At 47.1% G+C, this 17,459-nt stretch overlaps 1 protein-coding gene across 1 annotated transcript; it reads left to right on the plus strand.

Moving 5' to 3' along the window:
- Positions 1-1,090: 1,090 nt before the first annotated feature.
- LOC120839508 lies at positions 1,091-16,082 on the plus strand. The gene is made up of 5 exons (XM_040209787.1): positions 1,091-1,231; positions 2,079-2,233; positions 3,648-3,721; positions 14,049-14,126; positions 15,952-16,082. Exons 1-5 carry the CDS (start codon positions 1,091-1,093, stop codon positions 16,080-16,082), a joined length of 579 nt encoding a protein of 192 aa, XP_040065721.1.
- Positions 16,083-17,459: the final 1,377 nt, after the last annotated feature.

Consider the following 17,459-nt stretch of genomic DNA (forward strand, 5'->3'; position numbering starts at 1 on the left):
TCCGTTTGGTACCCTGCGTTTAGCAAATGACAGCTTGTTCCGCATCATGTTGAACCTTCCCCGCGCCCCTTATTTTCGTTTTTGTGTTGAGTTAGAGGCGTTCCCTTCTGTGCCTCTTCCTTCAACTAAAAGTATTTTCACTTTTCTCCACCACAGTCTCAGATTTTAAACATGATTAGCTACCACCAGCTTGCCCTGCTCATTTACATTTTTTTCAGAAAAATATGTTACCAACACATACTCACTCTAACCGTAAGATCAAATTAAAGTTTGATTCCACGTGTCTAGCAGCTGTGGGAGAGGAAGTGTGGGTAAAAATATTTCCAGTCTAACAAAACACAATGTTTTTCTGTTCTTTTTTTAGGCCTTTTGTTGTTTTGAGCTAACCTTGAATGAAGAGAGAAAGCTGTGTTCGGCTGAAGAGCAGACACGAAAATGCAAACATAAAACGACCGTGTATTAAAAGCCAGTTTAAATACACACAAAACAAAGCTTTATCAAACCACAAAGAAATCTAAAATCCGTATCCGTTCAGTATCCTGCATCTGGCAAATGACAGCTTGCGCCCAACGTGTTGAATCTTCACGGGGCCCCTCATTCTCGTTTTCGTGTTGAATTTGAGACGTTCTCTTCTCTGCCCATTCCTTCGACTAAAAGTATGTTCACTTTTCTGCGATACAGTCTGAGTTTTGAAACATGATTAACTACCACCAGCTCGCCTGCGCATTTAGAGTCTTTCCAGAAAAATACATTGCCTACACATACCTCACTGTAACCGTAAGAGAAAAATAAAGTTTGGTTTCACGTGTCTATCGGCTGTGGGAACGGAAATGTGAGTAAAAAATAGTTTCTGTCTAACAAAACGCAATTCTTTTCCTTCTTTACATTTTTAGGCCTTTCGTTGTCTGGAGCTAACCTTGACTGAAGAAAAAAACTGCATTCGGCTGGAGAGCAAAGACGAAAAGGCAAACATTAACCGGTCGCGTGATCTAAAATCTGTATCCGTTTGCTACCCTGCATCCGGTCGATTCACGCTTTAAAAGTGCATCGCTACGGTTCATTGCCAGGACACGGGAGAAGAAGACTGGAAATGCAGCCCCTATATTTGAGTGCCACCGAGGTGTGGGCTGTACTCGCTTTAACCTTTGGTTTGTCTCTGTACACCTCTTCGGCTGAAGAAATGTATATAGAGAGAAATCCAGCCTTGGGAGTCTATCAAGATGAGTCTCGTGTAAGTCTCTTTTTTTTAATTAGATGCTACTGATAATTTTGTCATTTCGTAAAGCTGGTCATATAACCGGCTGTGGTTGTTCGTATTCTAATAATTGATGAGATTTTATGAGTATCGTATTGGGTTAATTAGAGTAAGGCTTTAAAAGTGGCTAGTATTAAATGCTTATCAAGAGAATCTATCGGTTTTCTGTTTTACGTCATGCACTTTAAGTTAATGTCGTACGTGCCGAGTGGTGCGGATTATAAAGACGATCGATTAAAATGGGGCGGTGAAGAGGATTTCTTAAAATAAATATTTCTGAACAATCTGCAAATTATAAAAAAAGAACTTCATATTTGCACGAACATAGGCATTTTGTTACAGTTTTTTTATACAGACTGGATATTAAAGACTGAAATTGAAAATAGCAGATCATTGGGAGGTTCAACACTTTTTTTGGGGAAATGTTTCTGGAACGTGAAAGTGACGGATTTTGTTCCATCGCAAATTGTGTTTTCGAAGCAAGCATTACCTGTGTTTTATGACTCGTTAGAGTATGTAATATCCTCAGGATGACTGAGCCTCTTAAGCTTGGCTGCAGTGTGCACGTTCAAAATTGTTTTAAGGGCACAGAAATATATTTGTTTTCATTCACGTTGAGGATGCTGGGAGATATAGTAAATGATAAATAAAAAAAATATTAGGCCATGTTGCGAAATACATTGTATCTCTTTAGCTAAACAATTATCCTGTGATATCAATCCGTTACGTTGTATATAGAAATGAGCAGACTTGTATTTGCGGGAAAAACGACACACATACATCTGTTAATTTTGTGCATGTTTGTTTGTTCAAAATAATGCAGCAATACCCAATCCAAGGAACGTGGTACATGTTATACAGAAACTACAAGACTGATCCCATTTTTGGTGGAACTGCCAAGTGTGTCAGATTCTCTCAAACCGGAGTAGGGCCCAATGGCGAGAATCTGGTTCTTTTTGAGTTTGATAATGGCTCAGTGTAAGTAAAAGAGGGAACCGTATAATTGATTTTGTAAACGTTTTGTTACATCATAAAAAAATAAAGAGACTGATGTGCAAATGATAGATTTAGATGTCAGTGCTTTCCCAGAAGAAAATTGTTTTGCGAGCCTAGAAATAGCAATATCTAAATTTGAGCACTTTAGAGTCAATATTATGCCTGTTTTTATTATTTTGATAGCACAAGGATAATTAATTGACGGTAGCAGCGGGAGATTTAAATTAAACATTGAACAGACTTGGACATATTGCTTTTAGCGTCATAAATAATTTTCTTCGTAAGAATCATACCACTACAATACAATGTTAAGTTTTAAAGACAGTTAAGTCGTACGACCTACATAGTTAGTCTTGATCAATTTTAGAGTTATTAAATTTTAAATGTACTAAACTGGCCGTCTAATCATTTTTATATTTGTATAGTAAAAAGTAGTCTTCCGATGAGAGACACATTCACTTTATTTAATTATACCTTTCTCACACAAAGGGGTAAAAACATATACAGGGCGTTTCAAGACAAGTGGACAAATTAGATATTGCGAAAACTACGCGTCGCAACAAAAAAAAAGGCTTGTGTTGTTTTTATCCTGGGCCAGGGGCCCACTTAGAAAAAAAAATATTCAAGTCCGGGATAATTAGATTGTTAATTATTTTTGCATAATTAACTCTTTTAATGTTGTGTCTAAGGGTATGGTTTCAATTTGAAAATTGCTCAGCATCACCGAAACCCACTATATCAACAAATTGGAGAACGATAGAAGGCACGGTCAGCATTTTACGGCTTTCTGAAAAACCGCACAAATTCGACGGGCTTTTAAACCCTGAGATGGGGAACGATAAAAAAACGGACGAACACAACAAAATCTCAAATTTTTTTATCGTTCCCCATCTCAGGGTTTACAAGATGACGATTGATTACCAGCTCGCCTGCACTCTCTCACGGGCTTTTAAGTTTCGGTTTGCAATCAGTGCGCTTCTCGGCCCCGGCGGCACTGCGCCCCGTGGAGAAATAGCGCAACCAGCCTCTACTGCATTGCCCCAGCGCAGCAGAGGCTGGTTGCGCTATTTCTCCAAGTACGCCTCGTGCAGTTCGCGTGCTCTTTTTTTCTTACTTCTACCTAAAATCTTGGAGTAACCGAAGCATGGCTACATATACAGGCCCTGCACCGTGTGGGCAAATGTGCCCCGAAATTTGTCTTTAAATTGTTTGCAGGCTCCTTCAAACGGCCATTGGTGCACATTCCCGTTTTCGCAACGTTAGATTTTCTATAAGTTGGGCGGGTTTCATACATAACCCCGTGATGCATTCAATATGCCACGTTCATCACCAATTAGCCCAACAACAAGTACATTTACTTCTCATGATGCATTTTCATTCTGGTGTACTTCCACAGTAATCTTAACTCGACGCTGTCTTCATCCCCCGGATATTCCACGAAGAACATTGTAAACGTACAACCCTTCGGTCGTGAGTACAAAGATATATATTTATATACATATGTAGATCCACAAGAGTTTTACGTCCACCCGGCCTCCCATCAGTGTACAAACCATATTGTATACATATATTGCTTTCGTAGCATTGTTTACCGCTAAGAAATATGAATAAACCTTTCAGCAATTTACTTTTATTAAAGGGTGTGTTCAGATCGGCAGGGTCAAACGGGTGTCATTCCTATTTCTTGTTTTCAATGAAAAATTTTATTTGACGTAGCAAAACATATCCATACAGCAGAATATACCTTATTTGCAAAGAAGAGGCCTGTATTATTCGGGGCCCGCACACGCAAATATGTGTAAACCAAATTGAAAGAATTCAAAATCAGGCTGCGAGATATGTGCTAAATAACTATAAATTTCACGATAGTATTTTTTAATTAAATGTCTAGCTCGGATGGAAACCTTTAAAACTAATACGATGGTGCCTCCACCTCAATTGTATTAATAATTTAATTTATCATCCAGTAGCATTGTAGTAGATAAATCAAGATACATCAAGATTGGCACCTAATAAAAAATAATATCCCAGTATTTTTCACACGTAATGACGTGTAATGCGCTTTAGCGTCATTACACACGTAATGACGCTAAAGCGCACACTCAGCTCGACGCGCGTGGAGCGAAAGCTCGCGCTGCAAAAACCCAGGGATCCTGGGTTCGAGCCCCACCCCTCCCCGTTTCGATCTGGATGAGCATCGTACCGGCGTGCGGTCGTGTATCACTACTGCGTGAGCACGTTAAAGACCCCAGGCTAGCGGTCGTACTGCACTGGCTAAATTGCTCATCTACAGCGTGTGACTCGTCGCAACTTTAATGGCTGACCAACTACACGCTGTATAAATATCCCCATAACCCAATTTTTTTTTTAATTAGCGTAGGATGGTTTTTGTTTCAACGACTACTGGTATTCGAGCCCTATTTTCAGTGTAGCCGTGCTTGGTACCATTATCTCCCAGACACGGTAAACACAAAAAAAAAATGTTTTTTTTTTATTTAGTGATGTGTTTAATATTGCATAAGCAACCTGAATTTTGCAACGAATTCGGTGCATCGGGTTCTGTGCCTGGTTGATTTCGCTCCACTGCGCTACTTTCCTAGGTTAGTAGTTTAATGTGTGTAGTCTACTGGCAGAGTGAATTGATTCATCTGTCTAGACATCACTGTACTTCCTTTCCTAATACGATGGACTGTAGCGGACATTACGAGCGATATCAGCCAATTAGGCCTATCATGTGGCAACGCATCACTGCGCTCTTCTGAAAGGTCACACGGCATTGGATTGAGGGTTATGTCTCGTAGCGTCGTCTGTGATCCAACTTTAATCGTATGCCCCAACCGATGGCGGGGGTGGCAAGTGGGGAGCAATAGCAGGTTGTGTCTAAAGAGGAGAAGGAGGGAAAAGTGACGAAGGAGTAGAAAGCTATCTAGCGTCATTGGACCCGCGTTGTGGAATCGCGCGAGTGATGCCTCTGAAATTTGTAACGCCGCTGCTCACCCCGGTGATGTTTACACCACGCAACTCAAGGCTGAAATCCCCCAACGTATTGGGTGATTTAAATCAGTTTGAACAGTAGAGAAATGGTCAACATTTTAATGCACTTGTCAGTTCTACGCGTGATCTTCAAGTTCATAGTAGAATAGAAGTAAAGAATTTTTGAAAATAAAATAAAGAAAATCGCTGGAAACAGAAGGTCGTAAATCATGTAGCACTAGCTTTTCTTTGGCATTCAAGTGCACCACCGGCTTGGTTATGTCTGATATTGCATAACAAGAGTAATAACTTTCGGACATTATGGAGTAGAGTAGCAAAAATCTTTGCGTAGGCAAAAAATAGCGTCGATAAAAGTGCGCATGCGCTTAGCCCAAACCCCGTTTTGGATAGGCGCATGCCGACGACGCTATTTCTTTTCACAAGCAAAATTTGGGTACCTTTTAAAACTTGCAATTATTAGTTAATTAATTTTCAGAAACAATGTTCGGGTACAGGCCAGTGTTTCTAAATTATAATAGTTCTTCACTACATAAACTTTATAAGAGCTCTAAAACATGGCACCTTGAGCCAATGTCGGCGAACATTTTGATATTAGCAAGCAAACATATGTGATCAGTACCGACAAGCAAAATTCGAAAAAAGAGTTTAAAAACCTTGTTGTTTACATTTTTTCTAACTGATCTTACTTTAGATGATCCATTATCGCCATGCTGCATATACGCGTATTATTATGGAAGGAGATACAGCTACTGCGTGGAGCTCCTTTTGTGAGCCTGCATAGAGCCTTCCGTTGCGTGGTGCAAACATTGCCCGATTCGCAGTGGCACTGCAAATACTCGAGCCATACCTTGCGCGAAGGCGCAGCGCTGGTCCAATGAAGCTACCTACTTTTGAAACTAATAGCTGCTGTTGCGCCGCCCTTGCAACGCCATCGTTTAAGACACAAGATTCCGCAACGCCTCCCGCGCACATGCTCCTTTTCACCTTACGACGGACCACAGGCGGCGCTATGGTATGGTAGGTATACGTACCATACAAGTGAATCCAATGCCGTGTGGGTGTCATGGGATCTTTGAGAAGGGCGCAGTAACGGGTTTTTTCTTGATATGCGTATAATTGGCTGAGATAGCTCGTAACGTCCGCTACAGTCCAGCGCAATAGAAAACGGTGTACATTGATGTCCGGATAAATTAATCAAATATTTTTGTTACCAGACTACCCACATTAATGTACTATACTGGTAAAATTTCGCAGTGCAGCGCAATCAACCAAGCAAAGCACCTCACAGACCGAATCCGCCGCGAAGCAAAGCTCTCATAGCCGATATCGAGCCACATCACTAATAAAAACCACACACACACAGGTTTGTTCATATTGGTATAAGATTCCATGGCGTCTGGGAGATGATGTGACCAAGTACGGCGAATTCGGCTGCGGTGCTCGAGTGCCACTAGTCGTTGAAACAGAAACCATCCAACTGCACTTGGCTGCAGCGTACAAGAAAAAAAAAACTATTTTTTGTTTTAATTTTGAAGAGCATAATGCAACATGTTTCTGTGAATTTTGAAATAACGGTTGTCACTTACGTGAACGTATAGAGAAATTGTTGATGATTATATTTTATTGCTGTGAATATATTGCACGATTTTCTAATATTTAGGCAATTTCCAGTCGCAACGCCGAAAATACTAAAATAGTTCAGCGCTATAGCTTTTCTAAAAAGTAAACAAAGCAATATTTACTGCGTACAAAAGGTTTGTTTCGAAACATAAAATTAATTTGTGTTAAACATCGCCGAAAAATGTCTAAACATGAAAGGGTTGCTAAAGAGGACAAGTTTGTCATTATATTTTACATAAAAAATAAAATTAAATGATCTAATTTTAACTAGACCACATAGACCAGTTATATATATTGTCACGAATTAAGGCGACGAGAAAGAAAAGAGTAAACTGAAAATAAAGGTTTAATGGGCGAACTTGTGCCAAACAAAAAGGAGTAACGGAAGAGCGTCGAGGCAGCAGAAAAGCGGGCGGCGATTCGGCGGCACTACAGAGCGCTAGCGAGACTGAGACTGACTCGACAAGGTCGCGGGCAGTTGCTTATCTACCGTGCGTCACTATCTCGAAAGTTCGGCAAGGAAGGTTCGAGCGTCGCGCTCTCGGGGCGAGGATGAACTGGCACTTTCGAGAATAACAAAGCAGAGGGAAAGTTACGTCTGCTGCGAGAATGACCGGGAATCTTCTAGAAGACCGTGACCGAGCGTTGCCTTCTCGGCTCTGCGGGTGGCATTATCCCCCCTTTAAAAGTGCATCGCCCCGATGCAAAACGAAAGGAAAACGGAAATGGCTAAAACAATTACGGCGAAACAAAACTAACATGCAGTTTCACAATCCTAACGCGCGTAGAACGGCTTGAGTCGAACTACGTGGACGACTTCGGGTCGTGGCTGGCGGCGTCTTGATGGGCGAGTTCCGTCGGGGAGCACCTCGTAGTTCAAGTCCCCAAGGCGGCGGATGACCTTGTAGGGTCCGAAGTAGCGTTTTAACAGTTTCTCGCTGAGGCCGCGGCGGCGAATGGGCGTCCACACCCATACCCTGTCTCCGGGCTGGAACTCCACGTCGCGGCGGCGAAGGTTGTACCGGCCAGCGTCCACACGTTGCTGGTCCTCAATTCGAAGACGGGCTAGCTGGCGCACTTCTTCTGCTCGTTGGGTGACCAGCTGGGCGTCGTCAGTGCCGTCGTCCGTCGGGTCGTGGGGCAGCATGGCGTCGAGCATCGTCGTCACCTTTCTGCCGTGCACCAGCTGAAAGGGTGTAATGCCGGTAGTTTCTTGAATCGCCGTGTTGTACGCAAACGTGACGTAGGGCAACACTTCATCCCACGTCTTGTGTTCCACGTCCACGTACATCGAAATCATGTCGGCGATGGTCTTGTTTAGTCGCTCCGTCAGCCCGTTTGTCTGCGGGTGGTATGCCGTGGTCCGGCGGTGGTCGGTGTGGCTCAGGCGGAGTATCTCTTGTGTCAGTTGCGCCATGAACGAGGATCCTCGGTCCGTAATCAAGACTTGGGGAGCGCCATGTCGGAGGACGATAGACTCCACGAAGAATTTGGCTACTTCCACGGCGGTCCCCGACGGGAGTGCTTTTGTCTCGGCGTACCTGGTGAGATAATCAGTTGCCACGATTATCCACCGGTTTCTCTGTGCCGACGGTGGGAAAGGTCCGAGAAGATCCATTCCAACCTGCTGGAATGGTGCAGTCGGGGGCGCGATCGGTTGCAAGAGACCTGCCGGCTTCGTCGGTGGTTTCTTACGTCGTTGGCATTCGTGGCACGAACGGACGTAGAGGTGGACAGTCTTCGGAAGCTTGGGCCAGTAGTATTTTTCTCGGATCCGTGCAAGGGTCCTACTGTAGCCAAGGTGACCAGATGTTGGGTCGTCGTGGCAGGCTTGGAAGATCTCTTCTCGAAGACTAGCAGGAATCACTAGCAGCCACGTCGAGTTGTTGTCCCCGAAGTTTTCTTTATAGAGGATACCTCTCCGGACGGCGAATCGTGGCAGGTCACGTGAGAAGGCTCGGGGAATCGTACCCCCTCGTCCCTCCAAGTGGTCGATCAATGCACGCAGCTCAGGATCGTCCCGCTGGAGCGCTGCCATGCCGTAAATGCTCACCGCACCAAGAAAGTGGTCGTCGTCGTCGTCGTCTTTGACACATCCGGCAGCTGACTCGACAGGGGCTCTGGACAGGCAGTCAGCGTCACTGTGTTTTCGGCCTGACTTGTAGACCACGGTTACGTCGTACTCTTGCAGTCGTAGGCTCCATCGAGCGAGGCGTCCCGATGGGTCCTTCAGGCTCGCTAACCAACACAGCGAATGGTGGTCGGTGACCACCCGAAAAGGAGTCCCGTACAGGTATGGGCGGAATTTCGTGATGGCCCAGACTACGGCCAGACATTCCTTCTCGGTCGTCGAGTAATTGCGTTCCGCGTTCGACAGCGTCCGGCTAGCGTATGCGATCACGCGCTCCGCACCGTCTTGTCGTTGGACCAGTACCGCTCCGAGTCCTGTATTACTGGCGTCCGTGTGGACCTCCGTTTCGGCTGATTGGTCGAAGTGGCCGAGAATCGGTGGTGACTGGAGCCGTCGCTTTAGTTCGTCGAATGCCTGTTGTTGTTCTTCACCCCAGTCGAAGTTCACGGCGTCCTTCGTAAGGTGCGTTAGCGGCGCAGAAAGCTTGGCGAAATCCTGAACGAATCGCCGGTAGTATGCGCAAAGCCCAAGGAATCTTCGGACGGCAGTTTTGTCGGTGGGCGGTGGAAAGGCCGCTACGGCGCGAGTCTTCTCAGGGTCAGGACTTACACCTTCGTTGCTCACCACGTGGCCCAGGAACTTCAGTTCGCCGTAGGCAAACCGGCACTTCGTCGGCTTGAGGGTGAGTCCTGCGGTCCTGATTGCCTCTAAAACGGCCCGAAGGCGTCGCAAATGCTCGTCGAAGTTGGCCGAGAATACCACGACGTCATCGAGGTAAACGAGACAGCTCTGCCACTTGAGGCCTGCCAGGACGGTGTCCATGACACGTTGGAACGTTGCCGGCGCCGTGCACAGTCCGAAGGGCATCACCTTGAACTCAAACAGTCCGTCGGGCGTGACGAAGGCAGTCTTTTCTCGGTCCCGTTCCTCGACTTCGATCTGCCAGTAGCCACTCTTAAGGTCCATCGACGAAAAGTATCGGGAGTGGCGCAGCCGGTCCAGCGTGTCGTCGATGCGGGGGAGCGGATACACATCTTTCTTCGTGACCGCGTTGAGCCGCCGGTAGTCAACGCAGAATCGAAGCGTTCCGTCTTTCTTCTTTACCAGCACAACTGGAGAGGCCCACGGGCTGCTCGAAGGCTGAATGATGTCGTCGTTGAGCATCTCCTGTACTTGTTCATGAATGGCCTCTCGTTCCTTTGGGGAGACCCGGTACGGCGGCCGATGCACAGGGAGCGCGTCCTCGTTGGTAATGATGCGGTGTTTCGCAACTGTTGTCTGGCGCACCCTCGACGTCGTCGCAAAGCAATCGCCGAACTCGGCGAGGAGGTCTCCGAGCTGTCGTCGTTCCGTGGCGCTGAGCTTGGGGTTGACGTCGAGCTGTGGCGGCACTGTACTAAACGGCTGACATGGCGAGGGCTCGTCGGAGATCGCGGCGATTTCGGCGTCGGCCAGAAGTTCCTCAACGTGTCCTATAGTGGCCCCTTTCGTGAGATGCTGCGCCTCCGGTCGAAAGTTCGTCACGAGGACCACACAACGTCCATCCTGCAGCTCTGTTACGCCCCTTGCGACGCCTATTCCTCTTCCGAAAAGCAGTTGGACGTTGCCTTCCAGAAGGACTTTCCCGCTGGCAACTGCGTCGGTCACGACGGGCACACGAACACTCGACCGTGGCGGCAGGTTCACGTGGTCCGCAATGACTCGGACGGCGGCTGGCGACGTTTTGGATTCCTCCGGAGGTAGCACGGGCTTTCGCAGCGTCAACCTGTTTGCTCCAAGGTCGATCACCGCACCGTACTCACAGAGGAAGTCCATGCCAAGGATGACGTCTCTCGAACAGTCTTTGAGGACGACGAATTTCACGGGGCAGGTCTCTCCGTGGATGTCCACGCGCGCAGTACACCTTCCCACTGGTGTGATGAGATGTCCGCCGGCGGTTCGTATTTTCGGGCCATCCCAAGGCATCATCACCTTCCGTAGGCGGCGAGAGAGCTTCCCACTTAAAACCGAATAGTCTGCTCCGGTGTCGATGAGCGCCTTCGCGTCGTGGCCGTCGATGATTACGTCGAGGTTATTGGACACCGTCTCGTCGCTAGTGGGGGAGCCCTCCGACGTTTGTGGAGGATATTGGCGTCGTTCGTCCTCGGCAATACCACCTCCCGGCAGTGCCGCACTTAGTTTTCCCGACGGGAAGCGATGGGTGACGGGCTGTCTCGGCGAGACCGGCGGAAGGGCGATGACGAGCGTCGGGGAGATGGTGAACGGAATCCTCGGCGGCGAGACGACTCAGGTGATGAAGAGCGGCGGAGGTAGTCCTCGATGTCCCGAGGTCGCTCCCCAAGACGTGGTCGAGGGTCGTTGGGCGCAAACCCTCGTAGGCCCAGCTGGCGGTAGGGACATCGACGGTAGATGTGGTCGGCTTCCCCGCAGTGGTAGCACAACGGGCGTCGATCGGCCGTTCGCCACACGTCGGTCTTCCTGGGCGCCGGTTGCTCTTGCCGGACGTACTGAGGTCGATCGTCGAGACGTCGGGGGTACGGCTGTGCCGGTGCGTCCCGTCGTCGTGGTGTTGGAGGTTGATGGGCAGCAGGTGGCGGTCGTCGGGCCATGGCGGCGTAGCTCACCGTCGGTTGCTCGAGCGGAGCGGGGTTGACAGGAGCCCGTTGTTCGATGGCTCTCTCGAGCTCGTCCCTCACAACTTCGGCAATGGACAGCGACGCCGGGGGGTCGGCAGCAGGCAGCAGTTTCTTGAGTTCTTCGCGAACGACTTGACGGATAATCTCGCGAAGCTCGTCGGTGCTGGTGCTGAACTCGGAGCTTGCCGATGCCAGAGTTGAAACGTCGTTGAGCCGATGGTAGTGCAGCGCTCGGGCCATTAGCGCCCGCTCGATGTTTGTCGCTTCGGCAACAAATTCTTCGACGGTCGTCGGAGGGTTGCGAACAAGTCCCCCGAAGATTTCGCTTTTTACGCCTCTCATAAGGAAGCGCAACTTTTTCTCGTCAGTGGCTTCCGGGTCGGCGCGGCTGCTCAGGCGGAGGATGTCTTCAACGAAACTGGTGACCGTTTCGTTGGGGCCTTGAGTCCTCGCCTGGAGAAGGTCTTCGGCCCGCTGCCTACGATGCTGATTCATGAACGCCCGCTTCAGCTCGGTGACGCAGGCGTCCCACGACGTGAGCGCAGCCTCGTGATTCTCCAACCAGTGCCTCGCAGTACCCTCCAACGAAAAGTAGAGGTTCTGGAGGCACTGCTCCGCAGTCCATCCGTTGTGGCGCGCCACACGCTCGTAGTTCTTGATCCAGTCTTCAACATCCTCGTGGATCTCGCCGTGGAAGGGAGTCGGCGTACGAGGAGCGACGGTAAGGCAGACGACGGCAGGAGCGGCGGGGTTCGGCGACTGGTTGGCCATCGTCGTCTTCGCTTGCCTTGTTCTCGCGGTGAATGGTCCGAATTCAGGAGCTTGCCCTTGAAGACGGCAGCTGGCACGGTGCTTCGGGTCTTCAACGAAAGGTCGTCGGGAAATGGGGCTTGTTGACCGAGTTCTTCTAGGGGTAAACGTTGCACGGGTTTTGTACCCCGCACCTCCACCAGAAATGTCACGAATTAAGGCGACGAGAAAGAAAAGAGTAAACTGAAAATAAAGGTTTAATGGGCGAACTTGTGCCAAACAAAAAGGAGTAACGGAAGAGCGTCGAGGCAGCAGAAAAGCGGGCGGCGATTCGGCGGCACTACAGAGCGCTAGCGAGACTGAGACTGACTCGACAAGGTCGCGGGCAGTTGCTTATCTACCGTGCGTCACTATCTCGAAAGTTCGGCAAGGAAGGTTCGAGCGTCGCGCTCTCGGGGCGAGGATGAACTGGCACTTTCGAGAATAACAAAGCAGAGGGAAAGTTACGTCTGCTGCGAGAATGACCGGGAATCTTCTAGAAGACCGTGACCGAGCGTTGCCTTCTCGGCTCTGCGGGTGGCAATATATATTTAAAAAAAACATTTACGTTGTAGAAAGTTGTACTTTTATTCTTCTGGCCCACACGTTTGCCTTCAAGCGGTATTAGGACAATAGCTGTCTAACCTCCTCCAAGACGCCATTTCTTTTTACGAAAACAAGGAATGTTTTGCAAAAGTAAAATCCAAAACATGTGGACACGTTCACTGAAAACAAAAACAGGCTTGACACCCCTATGGCCGTCAATATGAGAAGGACCCAACAAATCCTACACTCTAAAAAAAGCCCGTACGTCCACTTTCCCGCACAATACTCGGAGAACCAATCGCCGCAACTCACGGAGGCAGCTCAGCGAATGACGATGCCGAAACCTATGTTTATACCAAAAAACGCAGTCTGAGTTGTGACATTAAGCAATACAAGCGTGACGTTTTGCATTGCTTATTGTCACAACCCAGACTGCGTTTTTTGGTCTAAACAAATGTTTCGGCATCGTCATTCGATGAGCTGCCTCCGTAAGTTACGGTGATTGGCTCGCCGAGTGTTTTGCGGGAAAGTGGACGCACGGGCTTTTTTTAGAGTGCAGATGGGGAAAAAAATGTTGATAACCAATATCGGGAAATGCTTTCGAATATTTTTCATTTGAATTGAAAGTAATATTTAAAGAATATTAATATAAAGTATATCTGGCATATGACACAACGTGTTACAACACAGTAAGATTATTATGAAAAAGAACGTCGCTATGCAAACAAAACTAATTTTTAAATATTTCTCTTGATTAAACTTTCCCGATGTTCCCTTCATCGTGGCAAGTGTAAAACATAAGCTTTGAAACTTTAACCCTGAAATTATGAATGAAATATAAGAGGTGTACAACACAAACTATATAAGTTTCATTGCCTAAAAATTCGAACGTCGAGTGGAACCAAAATTAACTTCAATTTAGTCTCATATAGCATTATTTTTGTTGCTGAGCCAACCAGATGCTTTTCGTTTATAGGCTTAATCTTAATCGACGGCATTTTCGTTTGCTCTTTGGCTGTTTAATTTGTTCATATTTCTTACAGGCAGTTGGTTTAATATCATACCACTTGTTTGTTTTCAGAAACTGATTCCGCAGAGATGATCACCTCATTTGTGGACCCCCTGGAGTGTGATATTCTTAGAATTCCATCTATAAGCGGTAATAATGTTATTATCAAAATACACACTTCTGCAATAGAAAAACAACACATAAAATTCGGTATATACAAAAAATCTTATCAAAAAAGTGAAAGCCGTTTACCACTCCCTGTAACGCCGAATTGGAGCGCAGCTCTTGAGGAGGAGGAGAGGAGGGTACTGGGGGCCACGTGTTCTCGGGAGGGGGGGGTCACGTGACCCCCCCGAGGGCACGTGACCTTAGTGGGGGCACATGGGGGCAAACACATGCCCCCCTTAGAGGTCACGTGATCTCGGGAGGGGGTCACGTGACCTCGGGGTGTGACTCCCCAGGTCACGTGACCCCCGGGTCATGTGACCAAATTTTCCGCTAGATTTAGCGGGGAAGCTTTTTCCGCTAGATTTAGCGGGGAAATTTTTTCCGCTAGATTTAGCGGGGAAATTTTTTCCGCTAGATTTAGCGGGGAAATTTTCTACTAGATTTAGCGGGGAAATTTTTCCGCTAGATTTAGCGGGGAAATTTTTCGCTAGATTTAGCGGGGAAATTTTTTCCGCTAGATTTAGTGGGGAAATTTTTTTCCGCTAGATTTAGCGGGGAAATTTTCCACTAGATTTAGCGGGGAAATTTTTCCGCTAGATTTAGCGGGGAAATTTTTTCCGCTATATTTAGCGGGGAAATTTTCCGCTAGATTTAGCGGGGAAATTTTTCCGCTAGATTTAGCGGGGAAATTTACCCATAATGCACCGCGCGGTTACGCCGACGGCGACGCCGACGGCGACGCCGCTCAAGCCGGAAACGGGGGCCTAAGAGCTGCGCTCTAAAATGAAAGCCTTTTACAACTCCCTGTAACGCCGAATTAGAGCACAGCTTTTGAGGGGGAGGAGAGGAAGGTACGGAGAGGGGAATAAGCCCCTTCTCCTCTCCTGCTCGCCCCCATTTAGGAGAAAATTTTCCGCTAAATTTAGCGGGGGTGTTTTTCCGCTAAATATAGCGGGGAAACTTTTCCGCTAGATTTAGCGGGAAAACTTTCTGCTAGATTTAGCAGGGACATTTTCCAGCTAAATTTAGCGGGGAAATGTTTTCAATAAATTCAGCGATGAAACTTTTCTGCTAAATTTAGCGGGGAAATTTACCCATCATGCACCGCGCGATTACGCCCACGCCGACGGTGACACCGACGCCGACGCCGCTCAAGCCGGAAACGGGCGCCTTAGAGCTGCGCTCTAAAACACCTTATTATCCAATTGCAGAGGGCTCTCGTTGGTTTTAGGGCGCAGCTCTTAGGCGCCCGTTTACTGCTTGAGTGGCGTCGCCGTCGCCGTCGGCGTAACCGCGTGGTGCATTATGGGAAACGTCCCATAATGCAACGCGGTGACGTTTCGGCATGGTGCCAAAACGTCACCGTACCGAAACGCCGCCGCGGTGCATTATGGGACGTTTCTCATAATGCACCGCGCGGACGTTTCGGCACTATGCCGAAACGTCATCATGCTGAAATGTCGCCGTGGTGCATTATGGACTTTTCCCATAATGCACCGCGGTGACGACGCGCATTTGGCGCGTGAAAGAAGGAGGAGGGCAGGAGGAGAGGATACAGATGAGGAGGAGGGGCATACCCTTCTTTCAGTACCCTCCCCTCTTGCTCCTAAGAGAGCTGCGCTCTAAATTGGTGTTACAGGAAGTTGCAAATTTCTTTCATTTTTACTTTATACGGCTCGTGTTCTATTTATCCAAGGAATAGTACGGCTAGAATGAACCTATACAGTTGTGGTTGATCATTCAGAAAATAATGCAACTAAACTAACGAATGTTACCTGGACGTCATACTGCTGTATTTTTCATGCAGAAAGCGCATGTGTGCTCATCGTCCCGGAAAGCCGTGTAAGCAATCCACCAGAATGCTGCGAATTCATCTTTGATCTCCTGTGCGGCACAACACCAAAGTACGAGATCTATGATGAGAGCTGCTCGGGATAAAATTGAGGCTTCCGTTCACTCTTTCGAATTGGAGAAAACTTCACGTGAAGCGAAGTGCAGTGGTTGATATGTTTTCGGTAAACTTGAATTACAAAAAAAAAGAAAAAAGCTTGTTTATGTATTGGTTGGTGGAACATAAATAAAATTCACTATATTCTCCCTATAATAAAGGTTTTATGCCGTACACGGGTTCGTATCTTACTTAATACCCGTAGCGTCAAATATGAATGAGGTATTAGGGCGGTAGTTTTTATGGGTTCCATGAACGAAGATGTATAGACTGTATTGGAAATAGGCTCATCTACGTGAAAAACACAACAAGCACTTTTCGGCTGCTCTACTTACTCCCTTAGGCGATGGAAGACCGAGTGGGGTAGCATACACGAGTTTGGAGCACGTGGAGCGAAAACTCGCGCCGCAGAAGTGCGGGATCCTTGGTTCAATCCCCACTGCTGCCCGCTTCGATCTGGATGAGCATCGTGCCGGTGTGCGGTCGTGTATCACTACTGCGTGATGCACGTTAAAGACCCCAGCCTGGAGGTTGTACTACACTTGTTAAATGTCTCATCTACAGCTGGGAGACCAGTCGCTCGTTAAGGCAGACTAAGTGCTAGGGTTTATAAACATACACCCCAATTGTTTTTTTTGTTTTTTTCACTTGCTACTTTCCTATTTGTGTTACAGCTTACACTTAGCAAACGATTCAAGAAAATAAATGCTAGGAAGCATGAATTGTATACGTATCCTTTATATGTTTTTTTTTTTAATTTTAGTATGTTTGCGGCGTTCCCCGCGTCCTGATTTATATTTATGAATTGATAAAAATAACTTTACAGGCGTAAATAGTATTCGTTTTCTTACGCCGTAACTTACCAATACAGTTAGAAAATACTCATCCAACATTTCATTTTAAATAATTTACGTTGAAGAATATACACGTGACAACAAGGACTACCAGATAGTGCCAATATTTATTTTAGATTGTGTGCTGAAATAGCGAGGAAGTCGAGAGGAATGCATGTTTCCGTTAACACTTGGAGATACTTAAGTGCTGAATTTGTTTCTATATATGTTGCAATAAAGACGAGGGATGCAGTGAGCGGTCTGCCTGTGTGAAATATCTTTCCACCTCCCTTAAAAATGCTTGCGATTATCTGCAATTATTGAACGAGGTGGAAGTTCGCATTTATAAATTCTTTAATCTTGACTCATCACCTGTCAAGATTTTTATTGATGACGTCCTGTCGTTGAAGAGCAGCATTTCATTCTTGTTCGACTGAGTTTGTGTAGCTTTTCGTTGTGATTTGTTTTTGTGCACTACCGAATTGGCTTCTTTCCGCGCGCGCCGGTGCCCAAGTAGGCAGCGCGGCCGTGTAC

The sequence above is a fragment of the Ixodes scapularis genome, unplaced genomic scaffold (assembly GCF_016920785.2).
Source record: "Ixodes scapularis isolate PalLabHiFi unplaced genomic scaffold, ASM1692078v2 PGA_scaffold2__306_contigs__length_199485367, whole genome shotgun sequence".
Lineage (NCBI taxonomy): Eukaryota > Metazoa > Arthropoda > Arachnida > Ixodida > Ixodidae > Ixodes > Ixodes scapularis.